We start from the raw sequence: 17,448 nt of genomic DNA on the forward strand, positions 1-17,448 counted from the left end.
GAAAAGTGAGTTTCCCGTGTCTACTTCCTATTCTATAATATGTCTTATCGCTATCTTTCATAAGAAAAGGATCGCCCACCCAATGTATTCCAGACGTCCGACTGGAAACCACTGATGCAGATGACAGTAAGTACTGGATACATCACGTTTACCTTGTACCTTGAAACAATACTTACTTTTCAATACATTTATTTTCTCACAAATATACAATTAAAAAAACCCAAATAAATGCTTTATTTTCATTTCTTAATCTTTAGTTTATTTCAACCAACTTGTGACAAAAGCCAGACATGCTCTGGTGTCTGATATGCAGAACAAACTCTCTGTTATGACAAGTACCAGTGACGATGGCGTGGCAGAACTGCCAACAAAATCTGGGCAATCCCCCTCAAAAGTTTCATTACAGCAACAAAAACAGGCTGTACAGTAACTTGTGAGGCTGAACATATTCATCCGTCACTAAAATGTGTGCATTAATGCAAGCCGAACATCCAAACGTCCCAATATTTCACTTGTGTAGACGCTTCTAAGTAGTTTTTCAAACTACTTTTTTTTTTCTTCTCCTCAGGGATTCAAGCCTGCAAATCCTCAAGTCTGCTTCTCTAACCTTTAGGCCATTATTGCAAATAAACTTTGTCCAACTGAAGCAAGAAATTCTGAAAAAAATTAAGAAGTCTTGGAGAGAAAAACGAAGCAAGTGAGCACATTGATTCAGTTGTTGACTCAACACTACATGCTTTTCAGGCAAAACAGTTACGAAGATTAAAAAAAAAAGTCACAGGTCTTTCGTGACTCGTGAAACAATACGATCATCACAAACACTGCTGCTTAGTGACGGTTGACAAGAAGTGTAGCGATGTCTCTTCACTTCTGGGGCGTCATTCCCAAGTATGTGGACATATCACCGTTCTAAAACCATTAAAATGAATGTAGCGTATGACCGCTTTAAACTATTTAAAATGTGAAACTAAAATAAACACAAAGCTGCAAAGTCAATTGAAAAACACGTTTTAAGTTACAATTACAATGTTGCCCAATCCTCAGTCGAGCAGTATCGACATTTCCATTCATGACTTCAACGGCATTTTCTTCCAGTTCTGTTGCAGAAGCTCCTATTTGGTTGGGTTTTTTTTTTAATGCAGCAATTAAAGTGAACCACGGGCAGCAATTTGAACACCTCGGACTGACAGGAAGCTGAAGTTTCAGTCAGACTGAGGGCAGACGGGATGAAACAGCAACTCATCACTTAGTGCAAAAAAAGAATCATTACTGAAATCTTAAATAAGGATAGTTATTTGACAAATTTAAATCTGGAGGAATGTCCCATTTGTTACGGAACATCATTCATATCAGGTGTCCTTGAAAGTCAGTTCAGCTCAAATCAGCAGATATGAACAAACTCCATGCACACGTCATATTGACTTTTATTTACTAAGGTAGAAATGAACAAGTTTTTTTTTTTTTTACATCAGCAATAAACTGAAGAAGAATCAAGGATCAAGTTAGTGTGTGAAACTGTAGTAGTCTTTAAACTTGTAAAGTTATTCAAATTATCAACAAAAAAAAAAAAAGAATTCTGATTTGGACAAACAAATCATCACAATGAGATTTAAAATTAAAAAAAAAAATCTACTTCCATTCAAGGTTTCACACAAAGTTCAAGTTTAAGGACTGTGAACACTTATTTACTGTCAGACACTTTCAAGCATAAAACAGGAATAAAAACATAAAAGAATGAACTGTGGCAATTTCCACAGCGTTCGTCTGCACATAGTGGCTTTCATTGTTACAGGGATTTTTTTTTTCCTCTATATTTTGCATTATTTTTTTATTTCATGCCAAATTCTCCAGTTGTGGTAATTCAGTTGGGTACGTGAAACTTTACAGAAGTTTCTCTGTACTCTCCTGAAGTGGTGAGAATGTCAGTCTGACATATTGCAGCATTGATGAGTTTATCGCCGTCTGGAGTGGCTCCTCCTCCTCCTGCTGCTGCTGCGTCTCCTGTATCTCCGGCTGTGATGACTGGGACTCCTCCGTTCTCTACTTCTGTTGCTACTCCTGGAGCTGCTGCACCGACGATGGCTGCGCCTGTGGCTCCTCCCTCCGCTGTAACTCCTCCCACTGCTGCTCCGGCTCCTTTCTCGACTGGAGCTTGTGCTCCTGCTGCCGTGACTGCGCCTCCTGCTGCCGTGTTGACTGTAGCTCCTCCTCCGGCGGCTGGAGCTCCGCCTCCTGCGGCTGGAGCTCCTCCTTCGACTGTAACCGCGGGAACGCCGCCTCCTTCCTCGACTGTGCGAGCTCCTTTCTCTGTGCGCGTGGTCGCTGGCTCGCTCCCTACTGCTCCGACTTCGAACCGCCTCTTTCCTCCTTCCCTCCCGTTCCCTCTTCCTATCCTCCCCAGCTCTCTTCGCCTCTGCTACTTTGTTTTTCCCCAGCACCTGGGCGCGGGCACCAGATCGAGACACCGGCTTGTGTTTGTCAGCCTTCATGCCGTTTACCTGACCCATGACCCCCAGAATCACCACGTCCCCCAAACCGGAGGCCTCCTCTCCAGTGACGGGGCTGCTCTGGTCCTGTGTTCCAGCGGCTTCAGGAGGTTTCCCGCTGCTTTTCTTCAAGAGGTTGCAAAGCAGTCTCTCCCTCAGCTCCTTTTCTCGGCGTTGCAGCTCCAGAGCTCGCTCCTTCTCCACCTCCACCCTGCGCAGCTCATCCTCCTGTTTGCGCCGGCAGGCCTCCAGCTGCTGCAGGCGGGACAGCTCCTCTCTCTGCCGGGCCTGCTCCTGCCTCTCCCGCTCCTCCCGCTCGGCCCGCTCCTTCTCCTGCTGCTGCTGCTTCACGGCCTGCGGGGGAGAAAACACACGGTCAGACTGCAGGCCGATCTAAACGACGTTCACTTTTACTGAGTGGAACACCTTTAAATCATCAAATACTTGTTTCAAACAGATACAATTATAACATTCAAACGCGTTGCAAGAGTGAAGAGGGCAGCCATGAGAAAGAACACTGAAAACATAACGACTGATGAGTTTTAATACCTTCCATTTGCTGTGTATTAGTTAACCCTTTCACTACCGGACTGGCAGGATTTATTGTGATTTTATGGCTGGAGAATTTCCCAAAATGTGTGATTATTAGTGGGCCTCCTCCTTATAGCTGCGGGTCGGTATAAAACAGCCACTGCAGAAGATGCACTGAAAATTAAAACTGTATTATAACTGTAATATACTGTAATTCAACTGTCCAAAGACACTTTCTATTACCACCCTTATAAAAAGCATTTAACAGCTCCCACCAGGTACCATCGCCGTGATACTCTACAAAAATTTACTATAGTTTTATAAATTGCTTTAACATACTAGTATTTCCATTCCTAGTCCCGAGTTTGTTTTTGTTTTTAATTTGACGCCTGTCCTTCGATGCAGGTTACATATGGTTTGATGCACTTTGAGCAAAATGGCCAATAAATCCACAATAATTTCTTTCAGGCCACTGAGAAATATCATATGTTTTCCTCAGTCATTTTCCCGTTCTCCGCAAAGGCCAGTGAACCTTCGTGGTTGGAAGTTGTAAGCTCTTGGGTCTTTGTGTTAAAAGACTAATCTAATATCTTGCCAGGCTCACTTTCTACCATATCAAACTCTTTCTTCATAAAAACCTGAAGTCAATTAAATCTCTCAAGCTGATCTGTGTGTAAATCAATTAAAGGGTGTTGTGTAGATTGTTTACCTTGGCTCTGCCCAGTAACTCAGCAATGAGCCGTATTGATTCGAGGTTGCGCTGAGCCAGCAGTAACCGCCGCTCCTCCATAGCGATCTTCATCTGCAGCTTCTTGTGCTCTTCCTCCTGCTGCCGCCTCAGCTTCTTCAGGTTCTTCTTCTCCTCCTTCTCACGAAGCTTCAGCTCTTTCTTCCGCAACCTCTCCTCCTTCTTCCTCTCCTTCTCCGCTTCTTCCTGTTCCCTTTGTTTCCTGGAGAAAACATCCATTGTGAATGTCTTTTGCCTGAGACTTGTTTATCCAATGCTTTCTACGATCTTTGTAAATATTGGACTTCATTTTCATCTTTGTCTCCCATCAAACCTTTCTTCTTCCTTCCGTCGCTGCTCCTCCTCCTTCTCCCGACGTTTCTGCTCCTCCCTCTGTCTCTCCAACTCCTGCAACTTCTGCCTCTCCAGGGTACGCCTCTTCAGAGCCAACTCACTGAGGTGCTTGCTGGTGTCAAACGTTACCTGAGGAAAACACAAACACGCCACGTGATTTATTGTCCAGGCATGCTTTTGAATTTAAATTCAACATTTTTGTCATTTAAATTAGCTTTCATTTACAAATGACTATTTCAATCTATTAGTCCATTTTCCATTTCCAGATTCTGTCCTTTATACAGCCACATCAGTGTCCTTCATGCACACAAATGACAATGACTTCAGTTAGAGTCGGGTGACATGGAAGTCAGCTCTTGTAATGTTCACCCTCGTGTTTTTTTTTCTCTCTCCAAGTAATGACATTCAGCAGCAAATCAAACCGTGAGAGTCCTCTTTTAGAACGTTTCCCTGAAAGCCCTCACTTCGATTTCACAGTGGATTAACAGGCTTGGCTCTGACTAGTGACGGCACCTTGGAAATAATGATGATGCGGCTTTAATTCTCATTCCACTAAAAGGCCTTAAAGCTGCTCTGTGGCTTTTGAAAAGAACAATCTCATCGTTGAACCCCCACAGATCTGCAATAACTGTTGAATTCCTCTGGAGGCATCACACAGTGAACGGATCTGTGATATTTCCTGACCCTCGACAGAAATATGCTAGAGGTCTCATTCGTCCTGTATCATCAAGTTAACATACTGAGGGAAATGATGCCATTCTGCTCAGCTGCTGGGTATGAAGAGGGATTTAAGTTAACAAGCCTTAAATACACATTACACATTACTCAATCATATACGATATTATTTTTTGTCATATCCAGACTACAGAGAACAAATATGAGAGCAGTACACTGACAAAACCATCCACAATTGGTGATGCATGGATGTAAATTAGCCTTTCACACTGTTCTGACAGAAAATCTTTCTGCTCACGGCAAGGAGAAAATCTTTCTGTAAACATGTACAGAGGCTGCTGTAACTGCTCGCTGACTTTCACCTGCTCGGGAACTGGGAAAACACTTCAAGTTTTTGGATTACAATGTTAATTATGACTAGACTGTTTATATCGAGATCCCATACGAGAACGGATCAGCTCCATTCCCAGAGATCACTGAACAGAGGGCTAGGTTTTCTAGTACCCAAAGTTCTAAATGTACCACCACTCTTCTTTCTGTGCTGTACTAGTATTAAGTTACATCCAAAGTCTGAACCTACAAGATCAGAGCTGCAATCTGTATACACTATACAAAGAAAATAAGCTTGTAGCCCGAGTTGAGTAAAACAAGCCATATGCAGCTTAATAATGAACTGAACATGTCAAACCCTGGAATGGAGTCCAGAGCAGAATGATTTGGGGTTAACACATGAGATTATACATTATGGTGGAACTTGCTGTACCTTGATGTTGCAGGCTACTGCCTTTCCATCGTCTCCTTTCAGCATTAGCTTCATGCCCCGCAGAGTGTCCATGGCCTTGGTGAAACCACAGTATTCCTGATACTGGACGTAAGCTTCAAAGTTCAGATGACCACCAAAGCTGAATGTGTTGAAGTTCTTGTCCAGCATTTCCTCCCTATACGGGTCCAGCATGGGGATGTCAACATTTCGCACCTAAATAAAACAAGGAATGTCAATTGCTTCCATGAAATGCACAGTAATAATGAATCGATAGTGAGCCAAATGACCATTAACTTTTGGATAAACAGACTTATTAACCACCTTGCCAAATGCCTGGAAAACAGCAATGAGGACCTCTTCTGAAGGACGGTCTGGGAGCTGGCTATCTTTCTGACTAAACCAGCGACATGGAAGTCCTTCCAGGTGGATGGTGTCAGGCCGCTCTCCTGGCAGAGTTTCATTCATGTCCTTCGCATCGCGGAAAAAGGAGTCCCAGTCATGACGTGTGGGGAAGTCCACCTTGTTTTCTACTGCACGCACCTGAGGAGAAGGAATGGAGTACATTCAGTTGCCCATTTTTTCCCCCCCCAATTAAGCAAAATCATTTGAGTGTCACACAACATGCCTGTACAAACATGTACTAATTAACACATTAATGTTGAATCTTGTAGGGAGAACACAGAGGATGCAAGCTTGGCATTGTGCATGCTACACTGTCAACCTTACCTTCAGCACATCTGTGAAACCGCTGAGTTTGATGCTCTTTCCATCCAACCGGCTCAGCAAGCTCTTAACCACCGTCTTGTTTTCTACTTCACCCTCAAAGCGAATGAAGTCCATGGTGCTTTTGGAGATCCGCAGTGCTGAAAACTGGTCCGGCGCAACCATGGCCTTCACCCTCTCCATCACCTCCCAGTTAGAAATGCTTTTGCCAGGCAGCTTGAGTTGAGGCAAAGCCACACTGATTGTCATCTTGGCGATGGGCTTGAGGTACACGTTGTACTCGCTGGATAGGCACACAGCCTCTGTTGTGTCATGGACGATGGTGGTCATTGTTGCAGACGGGTGGAGAAGCTGCAGCAAGGTTGGAGACACGGGAAAGACTGTCAGCTAGAGACACTCAGATAAAAACCTGACTGTAACCCGAAATAAGGATTTTATTATTGCATACAATTCATGAAAATTGTGCTAAGAAGTGCCAACCAACCGGCAGTCTGAAATTGATGTATTGGGAGTCTACTAAAACACACATCTTTAAAGATTCAAGAATGTTTAAAAGAAAAAAAAATTATACATTTCTAAGACAAGACACAAGTAGTCTTGAAATGAAAGGGTGCTATTTTTAATCCATAAAGACAATTTTTTTTTTTTTGATGAAGGCAATCACTACCTTAGCTTCATGCTGATGAAAAAAAAAACTTGCATATTATCCTTAAGCATGCCTGCTCAGGCTGCTTGTTTTTAATTTCCACATCTGCTGATGATGCTCAAGATCTTTTTTAATTTCATCGTATAGCTCTTGCCTCTTGCCAAGCTCTTAGAACCGCACAGAATAGCTTTTTGCTGTATAAATAAAACACAATAAAACTATGAGTGCTAATCCTGTAAATTGCAGACACGTCATGCATTCAAACTGATAAACAGTCCAACGGTTGAAGCTCCACAATGATGCTCATTACATTAAGCAGTTAAAGGACTTTATGCTTGTCATTAAACTGCTGCATTTGAGCACCACTCTGGGTTTTCAGTGGGTAGCACTTCACAGAGAGCAAAACCTCAAACAGATGGTATTCTGGAGTGTGGTCTTTGATGGATTATTGTTCAATACTTTCCAACTCTTGCTATTTCTTAGTCTTTGTTGTGTCAATCCTGTATGTAGCTCGTCATTGTTTTAATGTACTTTTCATCTCTTTGCAGCATGATTCAACCAGTTTCACGTCTTTGAATTGAAACCTTTCATTCGTTCAAAAATGAACTGATTACTCTTTCCCTATCTTGACGAACTGAATGCTTCACATCAAAACATTATTCTGAGGTTTTGCAATTGGTCACCTTTCTTGTCTTCATACCATTAATATTTAGAGGCTCCATTTTAAAATCTTGTGTCCTTATTTACAGAATTTATAGCAGATTTTCTGTCCTGAATGTATGCTAAGTATATTCATATCCCATCATTTCCCCAAAGAGAGATTAGGTTTAACTTAATAAACAAGGAGGTGTCCAAAATAGATAGCCAATATATTTCATCCTTTCTTTTTTTTGCTGGACATTAAAAGCCTGTCCCAATAAACAGATATTTGGAATCCAGGCATTTATACAGATATGAGATATTTTTTTAATGTACATATTTGCGATTTACATTGAATTAGTATGAAGGAGGTAACCCGCAACCTTCCGATTGAGAGACGACCCGCTTTAACAATCCAGCCGGTAAACGCTCGTTCAGGCTAAAACTACCGACAAACCTCAAACTGAATGAAACATGTATTATTATATTGCTAATTTAATAGTGTGTCTCTGAATGACCCGTTTATCAGCTTTGCTGAGGAGACGAGCGCGTTAGCAAGTGAGCGCTAAACTTTAGCTGACGTTTGATCAATGTTACTGACGAGGATCTAAACAATAAATAAAACACAGGCGGGCGCATAGAGAACCGACATATGTGCCGAGATAAAGTGAAACATATCCTTACAACAGCGGACATAATGGTTGACCGGTGCGTCCACAATGTTTCGGTTACCTAAGCTAACACCTGTGTTATGCTAGTTCGCGTCACGTTTTCTCTGTCAAACAACGTCCTGCTGCTTCGCGGCAGTGCTTAGCTTGGATCGGCTACGAAAGAAAAGTTAACGGTCACCTACCTAACATCGGCCGGCCTTTCTTTGAAACACACGTTAAAGGCTAAACGTGTAATAGGAGTCGACCGCTGCGGCGGAGGAACATCCGTCGGTCCACTAACAACAGCCACAAACACACAAGACAGCCACTTCCGCATTCACTCAACTTTGACCTTCACAGGGAACAACGTGTTCCTGCACCGAGGTGGAGGGATTTCCAGAGAGCGACCCCTGGTGGTTCAACATGAAAAAAGGATTTGAACCCGTCTGTCCTACCTACTTCTCTCCTTCTTTTTGAGGGGTTTGCTCTGTAAAAGTGTTTTGAGATGGTGCCATAGAAATAAAATTTAATTGAATATAGGACGCACACAACACCAGCAGGGGCGTTTCTTGACACCCTGGGGGCCCAAAGGCAAGAAGGACTATGGGTTCTCCTGGCCAGAGAATAATGATGAATCAAGTCCAGGACGACAGACCAGTAAATAAATACTTTATTAAATAATTAACATATAAGATAAATATTTCAAACTGTACACACAATATCTAAATGCCAGAAAAACAAACAACTGAAATGTGCAAAAATGTTAAGTATGATAAAAGTGCAACCAAGCAAAAAAACAAAACAAGGAATTGAAGTTGAACAATACAGAAAGTGGACTGAGTGGCCATAGAGAAAGAAAAAATCATGCATGGGACCAAGACAACAAGTCATTACCGCAAATCAATAAAGCAAGGGAACGGCTTCTAAAGTCATTCACTTCAGCCACCGCTGCAGCCACAACAACTTCTGAACCGTCCTCCATCGCCTCGCTTCTCAACACCTTCCAATTATTAACCTTGTTTTTTTTTTTTTTAAATCAGGTCTCTTTTTCACCAAATGAAAGAAAGCTGTTGTGAAACTGTATTCGTCACTTGCTTTTGATGTCCGTTTGGCTCTGTGGGAAACTTGACGGTTTCGTCTGACTGCTATCATCACTGTAACTGTTTCGGGGGAAAGCGAAGGGTGTGGACAGTCCGGACATGGATTACTCCAACAGTGGAGGCCCTGGGCAAAAAAAAAAAGTTGGCACAGTTTCCCAGAAAAGATGGCAGAGGAATTTACATAATAGGCATTACTCCCTTCACTGTGTATGTAGGTCAGTGGCTACAGTCAGGCAGGCTCAGCCCCTCTGTGCTGATCAGCAGTCATCTAATAGATAGACAGCCAAAGGCAGCTCTGTATCCTGCAAAAATCCTCACTTCTGACCTTCACAAACCCTTTTTTTCACTTGTAGTTGGGGACAAAAGCAGAGATCAAAGTAGCGTCAAAATAGCAGATTCTGACGAACGAGCCTTACAGAGGCAACATGCGGTATATATCCTCGCCGTAATGACTGTTTAGATGTAATCCTGACTTTCAATGGCTGATTTAATCTGAAGAACAGGCCTCGACAGGGTGTCAGCACATCAGTGCCACAAGAGGATTGTAAAGGCTGCAGCTATCTGTTCAGTCCCAGACACTCCGTACATTGACTAAAAATGTACCGCAACCCTCCCACACTTATAAAGGCTTATGATCACTAAATTTCTCTTTATTTCACTTCTTTTTTTCCCTTGTCAACAGGCTGTGGATAACAGATGCAACAGAGCCCCTTTTATAAGGGATTTAAACCTGAACAATTTGTCTTCCGTCACATCTTCTTATGCATAACGTTCTCGAAAAGCTTAGAAAAAAAATAACCATTCCGATATATCAAACTTAAGTGGCTGTGAAATTGCCTGGAATTACAGTTTTCACCACAACCTCAACAAACCATACACCAGTGTGGATTTCTGGGTGAGTCATAATCAATCTAAATACACATGCACAGAAGTATCTGTGAATGTATTGGATGCAGTGCACGTTGGCAGCGTGTGGGCAGGAAGTTGAGGATATACTGTAAACACTCGCCAAAGCTGGTACAGGAGGTCATCAGATCATCAATTATTCAGCACCACCAGACAAGGACAATCACTTGGTGTCAGCAGGAAGAGCGGACGAGATAGCTTACACAACACGGCGCTTTAGTTCAATCTGACACATTCACTCCTGGCTGTTTTTATTTTTTAATGAGCTCTTCATTTTTTAATAGTTCTGACCTACAGTTTGACAGCTGGTACAGTTTTCCTCACGCGGTCATTGTGCTGCTTGCACCGTTGAGACAGTCACTGGGCGTCTGGTGTACGACAGAAAAACTTCACTTCTCAGCAAACTGTTATTATTTTATTTCACATCGAAGGATGATCAATGAATACAAAGATGACAGTGGCTCGTTAACAGTATTTTTGCACTACATGATTATTTCACAGTACACAAACATGAAAGACAATTATATTTATAGACACTAAAATGTAAACAGTGCACAACATTGACATGTCCCCGCCTCATGTGGCTCAGATAGTGATTTGTACTGCTGTAGGTTCCATTTCAACGTCAAAAGTAACAAGGGTATAAATTACACGAAGCCCTACGATTTTAAGTACAAATACTACAAAATACTGAGGGAACATTCATGAGATCTAGGATGTGTCATTGGGTAAGTAGAGTTCACATATTTGGGTAACTATTAAAAGGTCACTGTGCTCATCAGCTAAACATAAAGTCTAGACTTAAATATGCTAGAACATCCACAGATGGTACATACTGAATGAGCAAATGAATGGAAAAGTAGACCGATACATGGAACCAGCATAGATTTTATATTGTATGTGAGATGGAGCTGCTTGTTTCATTGCATATTGACTGTAAAACAGATCAGTGCACAACTGGGTGGTTGGGAATCTGAATTTTAAATGTTTCTATTCCGACTCTGTGGATTTTCTGAGTAGGACTTCTTCATGATTGACTGTCATTTGGACAAAACATCCAACTCGTACACTTCTTTATCCAACTCATGGTTACAGGGCATTGGAGCTAATCCCAGCTGTCGAGGCAAAGCACAGCCCGGAACGTTCACCACTTCATCGCAACTCATTACACACACCTAAGAGAGACATTAGCCTCGAATGCCTGCTTTTAGACAAACCGATTCATGCAGAAGGAAAACATGCACACTCCTAAACTCCACACGGAAACGCCAAACCTTCTTGCTCTGAGGCGAGAATACGAACCATCCCACCAAATTGTGGCTGGGTGAAATCAGAGGTCATTACTAGTCAGGGCAGTGATCACTGTACCGTCAAATCAATATAGTAACAAGGCGAAAGTAGTTTCAGTTGGTCTGAGGTCCATTAGTGAGTAAAAATCTTATATAAGCTATGTGATTCCTGTGCTTCATAACTTCCCGTTTAATTGAGAAGAATTTTTCTGTAAAACAAACAAAACAAAAAAAAAACAATAAAAAAAAAACCCTAAAGTATTTGAACAAAAATTAAATGTCCATTAAAAATACACAACCTCATATGTCCTTTATAAACTGTGCATGATGTAACCAAAGGTGTAACAATCTGATCTCCCTTTTGATTTAATAGCCAAAGTCTTGAGTCATGTGTACAATCGGAGAGCAAAACCAGTCCTGGTTTCAGTTAAAGTTTTCTCCCATCCTCAAAGTGACAAGTGCAAACACATGAGATTGATACAACAAATCTAGAGTCACAATAGTTGGAATATTAAAATCTGTTTCTAAATGTTTAAAAAATGTCCACGTTAGTAAAACTTAATTAAAAAAAAAAAAAATCAGCACCGACTAATTACAAGAGGTTAAAATAGAGACATTGGTTTTAAGAAATATATTACTCTGGAAATCAAACTTACAGTTAGTGCTTTTGTACAAATCTCACAGCACTCAGACAAAACTACATTTAAAATCTGCAGCAACATTGCCCGTTGCTTTGAAACTTGCTGGAGTTTTGCTACCTGCTCCCATTTAGTCATTAGAAACATCAACAAGTCAATGAATCGCTCTGGCAAAATAAAACGCTACAGAAACCCAAGTCCTCCTCTCATACAGTAGTGTCAGAACTGCGAAAGGAACAAAATTAATTAGTTTTATAAAAACTTAAAATTTGTGGTTAGAATCCTATACTAATGATCACACTTCAAAATCAGCTTCACATTGTATTTTAGGATGTGTTTATCATTGAGATAACCGACCAGTCAGAATATAAAGGTGAACAAACAAACAAACCAGAACAAACTGATTCACCCATTTATCTAAGTTTGGCTGCTGCAGGCTAAGAAACTTCATCCAAACAGGTTGGACAGTGGCCTCGTTCTCAGAGGACTGCTCGCTACCTCTTCTCTGCCCACCTCCCCCGTGTCCCTGAAGGAAGCGCTGTGGATGATCTGGGCTCGGTGGCGTCCGCGGTGCAGCCGGGCGTTCAGCCGGCTCAGGGAAGACTTTCTCTGCATGCCGCCCTTCGTCTTCCCGGGTTCCTCCGCCGACTCGGCCGGCGGGTTCAGCAGTCGCAGTGGGTTCAGATTGCTCTGCAGGACTTTCGTAAACCTCCATCCACGTCCTCCTCTGCCACCGCCACCGCCACCGGCGTTCGCGTTTTCACCGTCGGACTCGGCTCCGGGCGAGGTGACCACTCCCTCCTCCTGCAGGTTGGCAGCCAGCGGGGGCGACAGGTACTGGATGGCTCGCCTCCCGCTGTAGTCCCGAGCCTCCGGGTCGGCCTCCCAGTCCGACAGCAACACACGAACCACCTGCCAATCGCAGCACATCAGATGCACACATCCGATCATTCATTTGGCAAAAATCACTTTAAAACTGTGAGGTTTATGGGACTATTATACCACAAAGTGACCATTCACAAGACCGATGTTCTCTCAGATCAGGTTCATAGGGATAGAAGATGTTATCTTTCATCATAACAGGCTCTTCATCTCCATATCAAGAATAAACTCATGTGTGCTAAATAGTAAAGCTTGTATTTTCACTACTTCCATTAGTATGGCTTGAAAGGACTCCGGCAGTAGCTGGTCAAAATGTATTTGTATATTTTCAGACCTTTTCCTGAAGTCCAAGTGCCACAGTGTGAACTTAGTCCTTCTGAAAGCTTAATCTACCATCCATTTCCTACCAACTGTCTGAATGATAATGATTCATACCAATTATTTCACAGTCGGAATTAATGTCAAATGTCTTTAGATTGTGGGTGGAAACTGGGGGACCATAAAGGAACCTTATGCATAAGGTAAACATGGAACTTGACACAGTGAGTCCCTGAAGCCCCGACTCAAACCAAGGATCCCCTTGTTGCATAACAGCAGTGTTCACCATTACATCAGTGTGGCATTACATTTCAACAATGGACTATGAGATCATTGACTCCAGCTGGAGAGTAAGTAATTAGGTCCCGCTCCACTGAGCAGGTGTAACAGTGACACCCCACTCTCACCTCGGTCGCCGCAACCCACCTGTGTGTGTCCATGCATGGCGGCCAGGTGTAGCGGCGTGTATCCAGCACTTGATCTCACGTTCACATTCACAGGTATAGAGTTCTCCTTGGCAAAGGCCAGCAGCTGGGAGATCAACTCAGCTTTGCCCTGCTTAGCGGCCCAGTGGAGGCAGGTAAAGCCAGTCACAAAGTCTCTCTTGGCCACGAGGCTGGGTTCGACCGCCAGCAGGGGCTGCAGACTCTCCCACAGGCCGTCTGATGTGCACAGCATCCACTCATGCTCCAGTGGGTCCAGTGTTACTGAGGCACAGTCCTCATCGGTGGCTGAGGAGAGGAGAGAAGTCGAGTCGCCGTCACTCCTCACTGAATCCCGGAGGCGTGAGCCTCGGTTGATCAGAGACCTTCGAACCTGCGAAAGGAGAAAATACAAGATGGGAGCATTTAGTGTTTTATCCCATGGACTGGTATATTAAAAATAACTGTGCTCAACACGTGTTCGGCAAACTCTCATGCACTGCAGAAAGTTGTCGAAAACTACTGCAAAAATAAACAGTGTTTAATGGCAATAAAGCCATAGAAGCTTTCAATCCTACCTGAGGGGAACTACTCATCATCAGCTCTATAAAGTTCCTGCGGCTCCCTTTGGGTGTGTTGATATCTCCAATCGCGTCCAGTCCTTCCAACGCGCTGTCCTCAGATAAGCAGCTGGTCAGCATGGCCCGGTGGGACCCTTTGGATATCCTGCGTGCCCCTCTCAACTGTTGGATGTGTGACCCTCCGGCAGGAGCCTGGTCCAGATCTGGTACTCCAATAACTGGAGCTGACTCTCGCCTCCTCCTGTCCCTAAGCTTCACCTCCCCTCCTGCATTGGGGATAAGCATTGTAGTGTTGGGTTTAGTTTTGGGTGGGGCTGCAGGTGGCTCATTGCCATTTGACTGCTTGTCATTGTCCAGGCTGGAAGACATTGGAGATGTTGATCCTGTAGAAACAAAAAATATATATATATTTATATATAGAGATTTTTTTTTATCAGTTAGGTAGTTTAAATGCACACCAGAACATCCTTTCCTGGTTTAGTGAAAAAAAATAAGATCTTCTGGTATCATGTGACTAAGGTAAAAGTCATAGTGATTAAAACAAGATACTATTTCCATATCAATTCTAACCAAAAGATCAAATTCAAACATATTCATGCAAATGAACAATTAGATATTTAGTGTTGTTTAAAAACACCATTTCATAACAAAATGTAACAAAACATAATGAGAATCTTTCTCAAATCCAGGTGAACACAGCTCCATGCAATGTGTGGAAAACATTGCAATTTTTGATCGATCCAAGTTCCCAATGTCCTGTAAGTGTGGCTATTATTCCATTATTGTGATATGATTCGAATTGGCTGTGATTTCGACATGAAAGCATTATTCTTATACAATGGGGGATATAAATCCTTGGTAACGAGCTTTACACAATTAGAAAGAGAAAAACAACAACATCAGTAGCCTGGAAATTACCAACCAAAACAATGGTTAACCCTTTACCTCACGGTTTGCTGGTACTAATAGGGAGGGTAGGGACAAACTAGCCACAGAAATAAAGAGACAGGCATGTAAATAAAAACTAAATGTCATTACACGTGGAAAAAAACAACAACCCAGATGCAAATAAAACACGTGCATGAAAAGCAGCGATCAAACAGCTTGGCTGTACCTGTTTGGTCCCTGTTTTCAGGATTACCGTTGACATAGTCGCTGTCCAGGGTCTCGTGGATGTTGCCGTTGCATTCCGCGTGCTGCTCGTGGCGTTCCGCGTCCGCGCGCATCGCCGAGCTCGCGCTGCCTTCACTGTTCAAACACACGAATTTCACCCCGTCTTCCACCTGCACGAAGCCCACGCTGTCAACGACGCGTCTCAGCACCTCGCGATCCACCTCGTCGCTGCTCGGCTCGTTTTCCTCGCGATGTGTTAGGAAATGACCGATGAGCTCCATCTGTTGGACCCTCCCTCCTCTCTCCAGCAGGAACTCCTGCACGGCCTGCTCCGTGCACCGGGACGCCATCGTCCTCCTCCCCGGGGCTCTCGCGCAAGAGCACGGTGACGCTTCAGGGCGAACACATGTTTCTGCTCAGTCACTTAGGTCGGTGACAACGGATGACAGCATCATCTTCTTCTTCATCTCCGGCCTCTTGCTCATCCTCTCCTCCATGGGGAGGAGCAGTGTTGCGCTGTGGTCGATAGGGGGCGCGCCGTGTACGTCCTCCATGAAGCGGCCAAACGGGAGGACCATGCCGCGTTCACGGACTCGTGTGAAAGTCAGACTTTTGACGACCCATAGAGAAAACAATTTAATCCATGTCCACGATTTGAACTTTATTCATCTGCTGCTGATCTGCACGTTGAAAATGAAATTACCTTTATTTATTCTACGGTAATGATTTATGCACAGTGTATATGGTGTTTCTGCAGACACATTATACACATACACATTCGATACTCAGGGTCAAGGCAATAATCTGTGCATACCCTGAGTGAACATCCACTTTTGGTTCCAGCTTTTCCTCACAGAGGTCAATGGATTTACTCATAACGTTTGACTGATTGCACTTTTGTAGCCTGCTTGCACATAAGCCTGCAAACGAATGACATGAATAGACCAATGGTGTTTTCTTTTTTCTTTAATAGGTGTCACCCTATCATACCTGGCTGGAAGAAGAGGACAAACTTCAAGAGTTTCCTGTTCCTTGAACAACCCAGTAAAAGGTCTTGTAAAGGTCCTCCTGCAAGGAAGCCAACACCTTCCCCAAATGCCATCCTCGGCTGCATTGGTGGGAGTCATGTGGAATACAACAGCATCATCCATGCCCACTAGAGTACAGTGGTTAAATTGATCTGGAATTTGATAATATGCCTCCTCTATAAAACAACTCAATAAAAGGAAAAGAAAGTCAATTTAAATGCATGCATAATTTACATTTGAGAAACAATGAATAGCACAAAACATTTTCTTAAGTTCTTAACACCCCCTTCTTGTGAAAACTATAGCATTTTATTCTTTCTTTTGGTCCATCTGAAGACTCTTAACACCCATTTCACGAAGGCCAGTGTGTTCAATGTAAATAAAAGCAGACTGAAAGGATCTGAAAATCGAATAAACCGATTCAATTTACATGAGTACCTGAACAAGATTTCAGATTTTCAGACTGTTATTGTTTTGTAAATAACTCAATCCAAAAACATTTTACAACATTCTTTTGATGCTGAAGAATATGTCCAATGGAGCCTCTGCAAAGCATCTCATAAGTCTTTAGAGGTAAAACTGAAATAATGAAAATAAACAAGTGATCACAACCTGGTCTTCGAATACATAGCTATCTCTCAAAAAGTTTAAGACGTTGATCGTCTCTTAAAACTTTAAAACCTTGCTCATCCTTTAGAGAAATAGTAGCAGACAACTCTGAAGGGAGCGACTGAGAATGAAGTTGGGCTGCGCCATTATCAAATCAGGGGTGAGAGTTATTTATATTTCACTAAAATACTATGGTATTGCTGGAATCATCTAGATTTTTTATAGTGTAATCTAGTTATTACAAGGATTAGGTCACAATTGTAATGATTCTTGCTTTATAAAGCAGAAATGTGACTTTAAAATAATTGCACTAACCATTTTGGTGACCTCATTCCTACGTTACTTCGAGTGGTCCGGTCTGTCCAGTT

At 42.7% G+C, this 17,448-nt stretch overlaps 2 protein-coding genes across 2 annotated transcripts; both read right to left on the bottom strand.

Moving 5' to 3' along the window:
- Positions 1–349: 349 nt before the first annotated feature.
- akap17a (A kinase (PRKA) anchor protein 17A) lies at positions 350–8,529 on the bottom strand. The gene is made up of 7 exons (XM_080498218.1): positions 8,398–8,529; positions 6,263–6,610; positions 5,858–6,076; positions 5,537–5,749; positions 4,079–4,227; positions 3,727–3,967; positions 350–2,840 (listed from the first exon to the last, which is right to left on the bottom strand). Exons 2-7 carry the CDS (start codon positions 6,587–6,589, stop codon positions 1,953–1,955), a joined length of 2,037 nt encoding a protein of 678 aa, XP_080354344.1. The 5' UTR covers positions 6,590–6,610; positions 8,398–8,529; the 3' UTR covers positions 350–1,952.
- A 4,045-nt stretch (positions 8,530–12,574) lies between these two features.
- On the bottom strand, positions 12,575–15,793 carry sowahca (sosondowah ankyrin repeat domain family Ca; the record flags this gene model as incomplete). Its single annotated transcript, XM_080497797.1, has 4 exons — positions 12,575–13,039; positions 13,754–14,143; positions 14,328–14,713; positions 15,445–15,793. The coding sequence occupies 4 exons, from the start codon at positions 15,791–15,793 to the stop codon at positions 12,575–12,577; spliced, it is 1,590 nt and encodes a 529-aa protein (XP_080353923.1).
- Positions 15,794–17,448: the final 1,655 nt, after the last annotated feature.

The sequence above is a fragment of the Blennius ocellaris genome (assembly GCF_963422515.1).
Source record: "Blennius ocellaris genome assembly, chromosome: 6".
NCBI lineage: Eukaryota > Metazoa > Chordata > Actinopteri > Blenniiformes > Blenniidae > Blennius > Blennius ocellaris.